This window comes from Sceloporus occidentalis, unplaced genomic scaffold (genome assembly GCF_023333645.1).
Source record: "Sceloporus occidentalis isolate IW3139 unplaced genomic scaffold, rSceOcc1.0.p SCAF_4, whole genome shotgun sequence".
Classification (NCBI taxonomy): Eukaryota; Metazoa; Chordata; class Lepidosauria; order Squamata; family Phrynosomatidae; genus Sceloporus; species Sceloporus occidentalis.
This window is the reverse complement of record NW_028316984.1, coordinates 133,028,427-133,041,677: the sequence shown is the minus strand read 5'-3', so window position 1 is coordinate 133,041,677 and position 13,251 is coordinate 133,028,427. Positions and strand designations below refer to the sequence as shown.

At 45.5% G+C, this 13,251-nt stretch overlaps 1 protein-coding gene across 1 annotated transcript; it reads right to left on the bottom strand.

The window, feature by feature from the left end:
* Window positions 1-6,028: 6,028 nt before the first annotated feature.
* On the bottom strand, window positions 6,029-12,593 carry LOC149314631 (GDP-fucose transporter 1-like). The gene is made up of 2 exons (XM_089521505.1): window positions 11,566-12,593; window positions 6,029-7,923 (listed from the first exon to the last, which is right to left on the bottom strand). The coding sequence occupies exons 1-2, from the start codon at window positions 12,170-12,172 to the stop codon at window positions 7,364-7,366; spliced, it is 1,167 nt and encodes a 388-aa protein (XP_089377631.1). The 5' UTR covers window positions 12,173-12,593; the 3' UTR covers window positions 6,029-7,363.
* Between the last annotated feature and the right edge of the window lie 658 nt (window positions 12,594-13,251).

Sequence of the window (13,251 nt, the reverse complement as noted above, 5' to 3'; positions counted from 1 at the left end):
TCTGCTCAGGACAGTGGGGTTGTACCCAGTGGCAAGATATAGTCCAAGTAGGAGAAGCCTCACCCCAACATTTGAGTGATCCCTCCCCACCCCCCCCCCCCCGACCATGAACTACCCCAACAGTGGACTGCTAGACTCTTCCAGCTCTCTCCTATGGTCACAGAATTACAGGTTACCTAAGCCTTTCGTTTGATAATCTGTAATCTGTTCCTATGGTAATACTGGCTAAAACAGGAACTATCAGCTTTTCTTATCAGCAACAACAGGTAGGGGAAGTGAATGAGGGGTATTTAAAGATGCAGCCTTCAGTGCCTGCCCAGAGGAAAGCTCTGTGATGAAACAGATCCCCTTCCTAAGTGAGGGTTGCCCTTTTCCATTCCGACAAGGCTTCATGCATCTTTTAACGGCTGCCTAGGAAGCAGAAATTCACCACTGTGCCAATCTAAAGCTTCGCCTACTTGAATTCCTGCTTGTCGTGTGTTTGTTAGAGGCATAGGAAGTCCTAAGGGAGGGGCAGGACTGTCACCTGTATATCTATTTTAACCTCAGGAATGTGGTGACATCTGTGAGCCGAGGTGGTACTTCAATATCAGCAACAGAATTATGTCTTCCACTACACCTGAAGGCAGCAGACTAACTTAGGGGAGCAGGACAGAGTCAGCAAACAAACAGCTTTGTCCTTTATTACTGTACTGCCACTTGCTCACCATGCCATCTGGCACCCACTTGTTGCTACCCAAAATACTGCAGTGTTAACTGTGGTGGCAATGGCACCAGCATGCCTTCTGTGAGTAGGGCACAGCATCTGATGGAGCATTTAAGTGTCCTGGTCTCCAAAGTATGGAAAAGTTACTTTTTAGTACTACAGCTCCCAGGATCCCCCAGGCACCCTTTGAGAGCTGCAGTTGAAAAATGTAAACTCTTCCTCTGCCTGTATGCTTGCTCAGGAGCTGTTCTGGATTATTTTATTGTTTTATTTTGCTGCTGCTCTTTCTTTAGTTTTATGTACATGTTTTGCTTTGTTTTTACCCTCTGCTGCTATCGGTTTCTGCACTGCTTTTATCACCATTTATTGCTTATTATATATTGTTGATTTTTCTTTGCATAACCCAAAAACTCCAATTATTGGGTGGTCTAAAAGTACAATAAACAAATAGGAGAGTAATGCACCAGCCAGTAGCAAGCAATCATAGCCAGGCTAGCATTGGTTCAGAAGGATAAGAACAGCTACCTTCAAAACCTGGCTATCATAAGACCCTCAGCATCTGCTGCCAATTCACTTTCCCAGATTCAGAGGATGTTGGACTATAATAGCCAGCATAGTCACAGATAAAGGATAATAGGAGGTCTAGTTCAACAATGTCTGGAGGCCACATGTTCCTCATCTCTTGCTTTTTAGAAATTTTAAGGGGAATAGTGTCCAGTTCTGGGCACCACTGTTCAAAAAGAATGTTGACAAACTGGAGCATGCCCAGAGGAGGGCAACCAAACTGGTGAAAGGTCTGGAAACCATGCCCTATGGGGAGCAATTTAGGAAGCTGGGAGGCCATTCAGACTACCTTTTACCCCGGTTCAGAAACCAAATTAAAAGCGGGAAGTTCATATTGGTGCCGGTTCTTTTACACTCGAATTTAAGCTTTGCACACCCATTGAGGGGCAAATGCCCCTTGGCGTGGGCCTTTTGAAAGCGAAGTTTTTCCTGTATTTTTTGAGAAAACCCGGGTGCCAGCAAATGTGAACTTGGCCCCGGTCATGATCGGGTCAGGTTCAGGGGAGGGATTGGGTCAGAGGGAGGGCAGAGGGCGGAACATGCCTCCCCTCTCGCAGGCAGTTTTTTCTCCTTTTTTTGTATTTTTATTCTTGACAGATTATGTGAATGCTTGTTCTACAGGTTGATACATATTGTCTACTTGTGCTACATTTCTCTTTCGTTTGCTTGCTGCCAGCACAGCACCTTACTTTGCAAGTGGCATTTTTTAGAATTATTTTTTTTGTCTGTGTGACAGAATATGCAAATGTGTTTCCTTTTAAATTTGGCAAATTATGTGTGAATGCTTTTGCCACATATGTATATGTGTGTGTGAGGCATTCTGGGGTGGCAATCGGAGGGAAAGCAAAAAGGATGCAGAGATGGCATTCTGCGGTGAGGTATTATTATTATTATTATTGTGATGAGAAGAGGATGGCATGGGGGCGAGGCAAGGACTTCGGTGGTGGCACTGGGCTTGAAGGGAAGGGAAGGGGTTCCAAAGAGGAGGAAATGCTGGGCTGGAAGTGAAGGAGAAGCTAGAGGCCGGCATGTGGAAACCCATGATTTTGGGAGAGTCACACTCTCTCAGCCTCAGGGTAAAGGCAATGGCAAATTTCCTTGGAAGCAATCTTGCCAAGAAAACCCCAGGATGGGGTCATTTTAGGGTTGCCATAATCTGTAATGACCCAAATACACACAACACATACACACAATTTGACAAGTTGACAGAATATGCGCACACTGCTGCCAGGTTTTTTTAAAAAAAGGAGGGGGGAAAGCACCCATTCGGTTGGCCAATGGCTGTAGGATATGTCACCTTTGACGAAAGAGGAAGTGAATTTGATTGACAACAAAGGAGGCTCCATTTTAAAGCGGTACTGCAAATGTGAACTTCAGAGGGGCAAATTGCCCCGATCAAGGTAAAGGGTAGTGGGCACTTTTTCCAAGCAGATTCGATATGGGGTCAACCGGATCTGCCCAGTTCTATCCAGGGCAAGTGAGTGGGAATGGGACCTGGGTATGTTTAGCCTGGAGAAGAGATGCTTAAAAGGTGATATGATAGCCATTTAAATATTTCAAGGGATGTCATACTGAAGATGGAGTGCTTTTTGCTGGTTCCTTTGATTGTCCCAACATTTCTTAAACCTTTGTTTGCTTTACTGCTCTGAGATGGTTCATGATCTTGTAAGGAGTACAAGCTTTTCTATTTGTCCATAAAGCCATGTGTTTTCCAAGGTAGTCTTTCATACAAGCTCCCCCCCCCCACCCTTCAGTAAGGTTGTTGAAAATAATGAGTCCTTATGCAACTCTCTTCTTTTTGAGTCTCAGTAACAAAGTGTAACTGCTTCTATTGCCTCTTGGAAATCCAGCCATTGGCAGCTCTCACCTTTTGCTAAAAACACCTACCCAAATAGGCTCTTGATTATTTTACAGATGTGAACGAATCTGTCCAAAAAAAGACTATGTATATCGTCACTGGAGTATAGTCAGAATCCAGCCTTGAAAAGGGAACATTCAGGCCTGAGCACTGAGTGAGTGAGATGCAGAGCAGTAAAGGGACACAGAGGACAGCATCTGTTCTGCAACAGGAGTGACTCAATGGATGTCTCCACCCCATCCCCAGGCTATTCCGCTGTTTGGCTTACAGTTCCAGGCTGCTGACCAATCTTCCCCAGGTCAACAAGCTTCCTTCAAAACCTGTCTATGTCATTTGGGCTATTCAGTCACTGAGAGGTGCACAACTAAAACATTCTTGATAGCTGCATGTAGCTTTTCTGCTATAGAATCTGTACACAGTCTTTATACTGCTTTAAAAAGTGCCATGTATGATGACTATAAAATGCAGACAGGTTGAGAAGACATAAGAGGTGCAGTGGCTTAGTGGTTAAGATGCCAGTTCTGATGATCAGAAGATCAGAAGGCTGGCAGTTCGAGGCCGGAGTGCTGCATGATGGGGTAAGCTCCTGTCATTAGTCCCAGCTTCTGCCAACCTAGCAGTTTGAAAGCATGCAAATGCAAGTAGATAGATAGGTACCCCTTCTTGGTGGGAAGGTAACAGCATTTGGTGGAGTTATGCTGGCCATAGGACCATCAGAGCAGTCCTTGGACAATGCTGGTTCTTCGACTTAGAAACATAGATGAGCACTGCCCCCTACACTCAGTTGTGAGTAGACATTCATGTCAAGGGAACACCTTTACCTTTACCTTTTAAGAAGGCATGTAACAGTATTTAGAAAAAAATCTTTATTTTCAGGTAATTCTGGTGAATTCTTGTAATAGGAAACACATTATACAGACATCCTTTCTTTGTATGTGTCGTGTCTTTTTAGATTGTAAGCCTGAGGGCAGGGAACCGTCTGACTAAAAAATTTATGTACAGCGCTGTGTAAATTTACAGCGCTTTACAAATAAAGGTTAATAATAATAATAATATGGGCATGGGTATTAAATTATTAAGTAATCCATTAAAAGGCAAATGATAAATTGCAATAGCCTGAATCTTACTGGTAGTTGGAGCTACATTAGATCTATTGAGTCACTGGGATTTTCTTAAATGTGGACTTTGCATTCAATGATGGATTTAATGGGTAACTGCATGTAAATTACCAACAGGAATTGAGGTTATATGTACTATCATAGTGATAACCCTGAAAAGGTGGGGAAAAGTATGAAGACACAGCTAACAGATTTCATTGTCCAAAAGGTGGAAGAGGCAACAAGGGGATCAGCTATTTTGGATCTGATCCTAACCAACAGGGATGACCTAGTTAATGGAGTGCAAGTCGTGGGATCCTTGGGTGGGAGTGATCATGTACTCCTGGAATTTGTTACACAGTGGAAAGGAGAAGCCAGGCATACTCAGACATGCATTCTAGACTTTAGGAAAGCTGATTTTAGTAAACTTAGAGAAATACTGGGGGTGATCCCATGGTCAGAAATACCAAAAGAGAAGGGAGTTCAAGACGGATGGAGTTTCTCAAAAAGGAGATACTGAAGGCACAATTTCAAACAGTTCCAATGAGGAAGAAAAATGGGAGATGTCTCAAGAAACCAGGATGGATGACTAAGGAACCTATAAAGCTCTAGTCTAGGCTATTTGAAAGACTATGGGCGCGTTAAAAACCACCAAGAAGCAGTGGTCTGCTGCCGCCGCCGCCAGTTGCTGCCTCCAGCGGTTCCCGGACGCAGCAAAGAAGTAGCGCGAAAATTGCGCTCCTTCTTGCTCCCCAGAAAAGATGCCGCGAGGCGCTAGTCGTGCACTCGCGGCGTCATTTCCGGGGTGCGACGTGTGGACGCAGAGCGTCCGTTACGTCAAAATGGGGGCAGCCGTGTGGAACGGCTGCCGCCATTTGTTACAGACTCTGTCCATAATAGGAGATGCCTCTTTTTCAAACTGGGACGTCCTGAGGACGTCTGAAATGGCAGTCTGTAACCCACCTATATCTCTCTATCTGAATCAACCTGAATCAAGATTATCAGGGGGAGGCTTTCTCTCAGTCCCACCACCATCACAGGCCTGTTTGGTGACAACATAGGAGAGTCTTCTTGATGGAATTCCCTCCCATGGGAGACTAGGCTGCCTGCTCTCTCCTCTTTTTGTTGGCAGACAAAGACCTTTTTATTCAAACAGGTATTTAAGGAGCAACTGATTGCAGGGAACCTTTTTTCTGGTGTGTGTGTATTTTTAATGTGTTTTAAGATAATTTTATACTTTAAAGTGTAATGGTGTTTTAATGTGATGGTTTATTTATGTTTAAACTTTTTTATTATGAGGTTTTTAGCTAATTGTGTTCGCAGGATTTCCCCATGATTTGTTGCTAGTTATTCCCTGGATATTCCTGGGATAATGATGCTTTAATTGCGATGTCGTGTGAAAATCATAATCACAATCACATGATTTTCACGGGATATTCAGTTTTTAAACCCCCGATTTTCCCTGTGTGATAAATTCCTTTGAAAGCTGCTTTGAGTTCCATGCTGGGAGAAAGGGGGGGGGGGTGTTACAAATAAAATAAATAAATACATACAACTAGTAATTTTGCCACCATCTACTGATTTCTACAGTATATGCCAGCAACAGCCTAAAAGTGAGCAGGACTTTCAAACTCCTTCCGGGTGAGAGGGGTAATTACAAAATCCTCCTGCTTAGAACTACCCAAGATCTCTTCTCTATTTAGTCAGTCCCCCTTACTATCCCCTTACAACAGCTACCAGGGCACTCTACTCCATTTTACTTCCTACCATTTCTACAGAGGAGGGAAAAAAACACTCCAGAAATACTAAAGCAAACTTTTATTAACAATCACAAACCAACAGTAAAAGATTAATTTCCCAGTACAAAATCATAGATAAAGGATAATGATGAAGCTACAGTTAAAAGGCAACAAGGCAAGTGGAGTTAAACATTCCAGTGAATTTGAGCTCCTGGAGCCCATGGGGTCTCACTCAATAAAGGAGAGTGTGTAATATATATATAATTCCCTCTGCTCCGAAGAGCAGGAGAATGCTACCATTTTAGCTTCTTCAGAGTTCATGACAGGTAGGTCAAGATCTGTCTTCTTCATTCATTATTCCAGAATGGACTGTAGATTATATAAAGTGCTGGAATTATCCCAGTAAATTTTAAACAGTGAATCTGTACCATTTTCAATGAATTCTCTTTCCAGTGAGGCAAATCTAGAGGGATGATATGCACCTTGAATATGTGCCACAAGTGGTATTGGAAAAATGGTCCATAGCCCTCTCTAAAGCAAATGAATACACTGCAGAATCATCAGATTATTTCAACTCATCATTGCAAAACATCTCAAATCAATTATTCATTTTACTGCTCCTCTTGCTCCAGCTACTCTGAACTAAACAGGAGCTATGCTGGGCTTAGATCCTAGTTTGGTACCAGCAGAGCTCCTGATCAATTTAGAATATAACCAGCAACAGCAATAAAATGTAGTATGCATCTGCCACCCACATGGGATTAGATACACAGGCAACTCCTATTGTGAGTTGCAATTGCATTGGTTTTGGTGCAGGTTTGCCCTGTAGGGGCAAGAGAGATAATCATCGTATTTGGATCTCCAAAGATTTCTTCTCCACATGAGCCTTCCCTTCAATAAAGACAATGGACTGCTAAATGTATTTTGAGAGAAAACAAAGATAAGATGTGTATCTACAGAGTACTCTACACTGGGACAAAATAGAGCCAAGACACATTTATTTTCTCTTGTTTAATTCCTCCTATTCATTGTTACTTCTTTTAAACACCATCCTTCATCAAGGGCAGGGGGAATTTAGGAGCACACAGGGAGCAGCCATTTTCCCCCAAACAAACAGGGCCTTCTCTACACGCTCACCTATCCCACCACCAACACATGCCAACCTCTTCATAGGAAATGGCTTAACATTCCACCCTTTGCCATACTTATGGCAACAAACAATGAATACATGTGGAAGACTTTGGCTTGTTTTCCAGCTTTTGCAACACATTTGTAGTCGCAAGATTTCCCTGTCCTGAAGACTCAAAGCCCTGGCTTGCTTCTCAGTGAAGTTCCATGCCAGAAATGCATGGAGGAAGTACTCACACATAGTGGACTACAAGTATGCAGACAGGATCATTTAGACACCAGCATCACTTTTTTCATTTGCTTTGGGAAGAGATTCTGCCTGCACCTTCTTCATTTCCATCCCTTTCACCCATGTGTATGCAAAGGAGCCACCTAGAACCATCATATTACTAGTCCACCATAAGAAGCTCTTTGTTTCTTCATAATAACAAACAGCTAGCACTGTCTGGGCACATGCTTTTGCTGTCCCAGATACATTGTGCGTGAGAGGGCTGGTAAATTTGATCTGGAGCCCTGTCACATAGCCAATGGCAAAACCAAAGACACCACTAAGGGTCATCATGCCCCAAAAGTTAAAGCTCCCTAATTTATCAAAGTTGTAGATTGTGTAATAGTCATTAGAGAGCAATATGAGTGGCAGGAACAAGACACAGGCATTGACGTTGTTGTAGAATGTCAGGCGCCAAATGCTACCATCCACAGCAGGCAGTACCTTTTTAGTGTAGATAGCATTGAGTGAGACACAGATACTGGCCAGGATTCCAAAAATTATGCCAGGCCAGGACAGAGTCCCTTCTGCTCCTTCTTGATCTATACCAAGCCAGAAGCCACCTGCAAGGCAAAAAAAGTTTGATTCTTTAGATAGGAAAAGCATAGGACCAGTGACAATATTAACAATTTAAAATAAACAATTTGCAAATTCTTCAACTTCAGACTTCAACAACTCATAAATGCAAGAACAAGATGTCTGCTACTGGCCAGAGATGGGAGGAAATGATCACTATTAATGTTCAGTCATCCCACACTGATCAGGAGCAATGGTGGGGAGACAGGCAGACCAAGCTTTTTAGCCTGTTGGACCTTCCTTTTCAGCCCTCCTCCCCTCAAAAGGAAGAATGAAAGATAGGAAATGAATTCAAGGAACCTTGATAGTCTTGAAAACTGGGATCAAATCAGTAATAGGAAATTCAGCAGAGACAAATGCAAAATTCTACATTTAGGCCACAAAAACCAAATACACAGGTATAGGATAGGTGATACTTGGCTCAACAGTTTTATATGTGAAAAGAACCCTAAGATTATTTTTACCTTAATTATAAATTAAATATGAGTCAGCAATGTATTGCTACAGCAAAAGAGGCAAATGCTATCTTAGCCAGCATTAACAGAACCAACGTTTCCAAGTCAAGAGAAGGAATAGGCTCACTATATTCTGTGCAGGACAGGCCTCATCTGGAGTACTACATTCAGTTCTGGGCACCTCATTTTAAGAAGGACAAGTTGGAGTGGGTTCAGAGAAGGGCAATAAGGATCATAAGAGGCATAGAGAACAAAACATATAAGGAGATGTTGAAGGATCTGGGCATGTTCAGCTTGGTGATGTGTAGACTGAGGTGTGACATGAGTGCACTCTTTAAATACCTCAAGTGCTGCCACAAAGAGGAGGGTGCAGTCTGTTCTCTGCTGCCTCAGAGGGTAGGACTAAGTTTAATGGTTTTAAGATACAAAAGGGTAGATTTCACTTGAACATTAGAAGGAACTTCTTCACAGTAAGAGCAGTGAGAATGGAACCAACTGCCTGGAAAGGCGATGGGATCTCCTCTGGAGGTCTTCAAAAAGAGACTGGACAGCTTCCTGCTAGGGCTGCTGTAGCTGGAGATCCTGCATTGAACAGGGGCCACTTGATGGCCCACCAGAACCCTTCCAACTCTATGTTTCTGTGTTTTTATTATTCTATGAAAACTGCTACAGGTGCGGTGGGGAATTAGCAGCATTAGCTCCACATTGGTTTACCTGAGGGACTTGACAGCCCTATGGCCCTCAGGTGGCTATGGAGGTGGAGGAGGGAGAGTTGTACTCAGAGTTGTTTCCAAAGGTTGAAACAGTTATATTTTGAGACTGTAGCTGTAGTCCTGAAAAATAAGTTTAGCGCACTTTGCTTGTTTCACTTTGGTTTTACAAGATGTGGTTATGCAATATACATTAAGAATGGTCATTCTTGATTGGAAGAGTGGAAGAGAAATGACTCTCACATTTTGAAAGGTATACACACACACACACATATATTTGGCAGCAAAACTATTTTTTTTCTAGAAAAAAATAGAACAATTTCTCTAGTTATAGCTTCATTTCTATGCACACTTATTGGGAAGCGTTCAGGTATAAGATACAGTATGCTGGAGAAGCTAATCAAAGTGAGCCAGGTTAGTATCCGGATAGGAAACTGCCTGGAAACTTTAATGGCTAAATCCAACTGTTAGTCCTAACTAGAATAAACCCATTGGTTCAATTGCTGAATGGTAACTTAACAATGATGCTGAATTATTGATTCAATGGCTCTGCTCCAATTAAGACTAGGAATTGGATTTAGTCCTACATCAGCTGCCTTGAAGTCTGCAGTGAACAACACCTACCACAAACAGTATCACTATAAGCAGCAAAGGATTGGGCTAGGATTGTTAATGAATGACATAAGCACAAATATATGCATTTGCTCTTCGTTGATGTAGAATGTGCTTCATAACAGGGCAACAAAGGAAACATAATTGATAGAATGGTGCTATAGAAGTCAGTATTAGATTATCAGTATGTATGTATGTATTTCAAGGATTTATCTTGCCTTTCTCCCAAAATGGGATTCAAGGCAGGAATGATCTGTAAGTGAAAAGACAAGATAAGAACTGAACTGCAAGAGAAGAATAGCTGTAGAGAAACAGTAAATTATAAAAACTGGTCAAGGTTCCAGAATTTACTTGGAGATTATGCCGATACGTCCTCACCATTTCCCTTTCCAGATAGTGCTCGTATGTTTTTAGTATTTGTTTTATTGAAGCAAATAGGTATTTTTGTTTTAGTAGACATCCAGTTGCTATAGTTTTCCATAGGAGAATGTCTGTGGATGTCTAACGTTAACAAGAAAATCCCACATGCTTTTACAGATCAGTTTCAGTCCAGGGATTATTTACCCCAAGAAGATGAACCCAAGGGGGGGGGGAGAGTCTAATCCAGAATTGCTGCCAGCATGGTGCAATAATTCGAACGTTGGTCTAGGACTCTGGGAAACTAGGGTTTGATACGCTGCTCAGCTAAGAAACCCTACTCTGGGTGACCTGGGGCAAGTCACACTCTCTCAGGATAAGAGGAAGGCCACGGTAAACCTCTCCTGAGAATTTCTTTGCCAGACAATTCTGCAATCAGTTCAGTAACCCAGGATTGACTTGAAGACACATAAGTAATAATGGACATAGATAACATTTGTTTGTTCTATCATGCCCACAAACAAAAGGTGTAATTCTGTGATTTCTACGTATGTGTTCCCAGTGTCTTGCACTCAAAGTCACTGTTGGACAGTGGAATATGCTGCCTCCAAGTGTAGTGGAGTCTTTTTACACAGAGGTTGGAGAGTGTGTGTATGTGCTTTGATTCTGTGTTCCTGCATGGCAGGGGTTGGTCTCTTCCAACTGTATTCTATTATTTCAGGAGGACTGCCTTAGCTGTACATACTACTGGAAATCATGCAGGAGACTTTTGACCATTTCACACTGTAAGACTGCAATCCTTGCTGCTCCAGGAGGAAGAAGAAATGAGTTGAGGCTCTGTTAGCTCTGGAAGAAGAAGAAGAAGATGATGATGACGAGGAAGAAACAAGCTCAAGAAGAAAAAGAAATAATGAAATGAGGCCCAATCAACTCTGGAGGAGAAAAAAGAAGAAGAAATGAATTAAGGTGCAATCAGCTCTGGAAAAAGAAGAAGAAGAGGAGAAGGATGAGGAAGAAATGATGCAGGAAATCTCAATCAAAGCAAAGGAGGAAGAGGAAGAAGAGGAATAGGAGGAAGAGAAGGGGAGGAGGAGGAAGAAAAGGAGGAGGAGGAAGAAGGAGAGGAATAGGAAGAGAAGGGGAGGAAGAGGGAGGAGGAAGAAAAGGAGGCAGAGAGGGTAAGAGGAGGAAGAGAATGAGGAAGGAGGAGAGGAAGAGGAATGGGAGGAAGAAGAGGAAGAGAAGGGGAGGAGGAGGAGGAGAGAGCGAAGAGGAGGAGGAAGGAAAGGAATGGGAATAGGAAGAAGGAGGAAGAAAAGGAGTAAGAGGAGAAGGAAGAGGAAAGGGAAGGAGGAGAGGGGGAGGAAGAGGAAAGAAAGAGGAAGAGGAGGCGGAGGAAGAGGGAGAGAAAGAAGAAGACATGTGTTGAGACTCAGCCGCCGGCTCTGTTGCGGGGCCTGGGGTGCCCTCTGCCTGCCTGCCTGCCGGGACTCACCGATGATGGCTGCGCAGGCGAGGAGGGCTCTGGGGGAGGTGGTGTGCTTGAGGAGGAGGTAGGAGAGCAGGACGTTGAAGACGGTGGTGAGGGAGCGGCCCACGTTGTAGAAGGCGACGCCGACGTGCTTGAGGCAGAGGTTGTTGAAGGTGATCATGCCGGTGAAGACCAGGGAGAGCGGGAGGACGCCGCGGGAGGCCTTCAGGTCCAGGCGCAGCGGCGGCAGCAGCAGCAGCAGCTCCGGGCAGGCGCCCCGCGGGGAGCAGGCGCCCAGCAGGCTGAGGCCCTTGCAGAGCAGCGCCGTCACCAGGCACTGGAAGAAGGTGACGAAGAGCGGGGCGTCCAGGCGGAGAGAGGGGCTGCCCAGCAGGTACTTGTTCAGGAAGACCATGGCGATGGAGGTGCACCAGTACAGGCAGACCACCGTCGCGATCCGCAGCGCCCGCGCCACGAACGACGGCAGCAGCCGCGCCTCCGCCTCCGACGCCGCCGCCTCCTCCGCCTCGCCCTCCGGCGGAAGAAGGGCCTCCGAGGACTCGCCGCCGCCGCCGCCGCCGCCGAGGGCCATCTTCAGGATGGCGGAGCGCTTCAGCTGCACCCTGTTCATGGCGGAAGGAAGGAAGGAAGGAAGGAAGGAGGGAATGTGCCTCAGAGGGGGGCCTCCCCTGAAGGGCCCTCAGGGCCAGGCCCAGCGGAGGCCCCCGTTTGGAGGGGGAAGGCGGCCATTTGCAGCCCCGTTTGGGGGGGAAGGGGAGCCATTGCCAGGGAGGAGGAGCCTCCTGCTGCCAGAGAGCAGCCAGCCCCCTTCAGGCGGAGGAGGAGGAGGAGGAGGAGGAGGAGGGTGCCGTTACTCGAGGCCAGGCTGAGGGGCGCCTCTAGGCCCCGGCGTCGCCTTAAGGAAAGCGCCCCGTTTGGGCGCCATTTCCAAGCTTTGTGGCCCAGCAGCGGAGGCTGAGAGAGAGGGAGCCCAGCGCTGGCGGCAACAGCAGCTTCCTTTATACGCCTCTGTCTTCTCTCTCCCTCAAACCAAAATGGCGCCCAAATTGTGTCCTTCTTCAAGACACTTTGGACTTCAGCTCCCAGAAGCCTCCTCGGCCACGTCGGCCAACAGTCTGGGATTCTGGGAGCTGAAGTCCAAGATCCCCTTAAAGGGCACAGTTTGGGGAACCGCTGCTTCAAGTGTCCGCCCCGCCGCCCCCTCGCCCGGTGTAACGGGAGCCAGGCGCCGCCAGGAGGGGTGGGCTGGAGCCCGGCGGAGGGGAGGCCGGGAGCGGGCTTCCCTCTTGGCTGGAGGGGGTTAGCATGGGTCTGCAACTCCCAGAATCCCCCCCAGGCAGCATGGTGAGTGGTTTGTTGGCTGGGGAGTTCTGGGAGTGGCAGTCCCCGCAGTAATGTTGCCATGCTTGGCAATGGCTGCTCTTCATACCTCCTCCTCTCCAGCCTAAGGCTACCTTCATTAATTGCCTCTTGCTGACTGCCTTCAAGTCGTTTCCAGCTCATGATCTCTCTATTCTGGGGGTTTCTTGGCAAGATTTGTTCAGATAGGTTTTTCCCTTTGCCTTCCTTTGAGGCTGAGAGAATATGGCTTTCCCAAAGTCACCCAATGGATTTCAGTGGCTGAGCAGGAGAGCCAAACCCTGGTCTCCAGAGTCATGGGTCAACCCTCAAACCACTACACACCTACTA

Excerpts from the sequence above, each read along its gene's own strand:
- LOC149314631 (XM_089521505.1), bottom strand. The coding sequence starts at position 12,172 with ATGAACAGGGTGCAGCTGAAGCGCTCCGCCATCCTGAAGATGGCCCTC. Across the intron at positions 7,924-11,565 it reads CGCCTGCGCAGCCATCATCG|GTGGCTTCTGGCTTGGTATA; the intron begins GTGAGTCCCGGC and ends TTTGCCTTGCAG.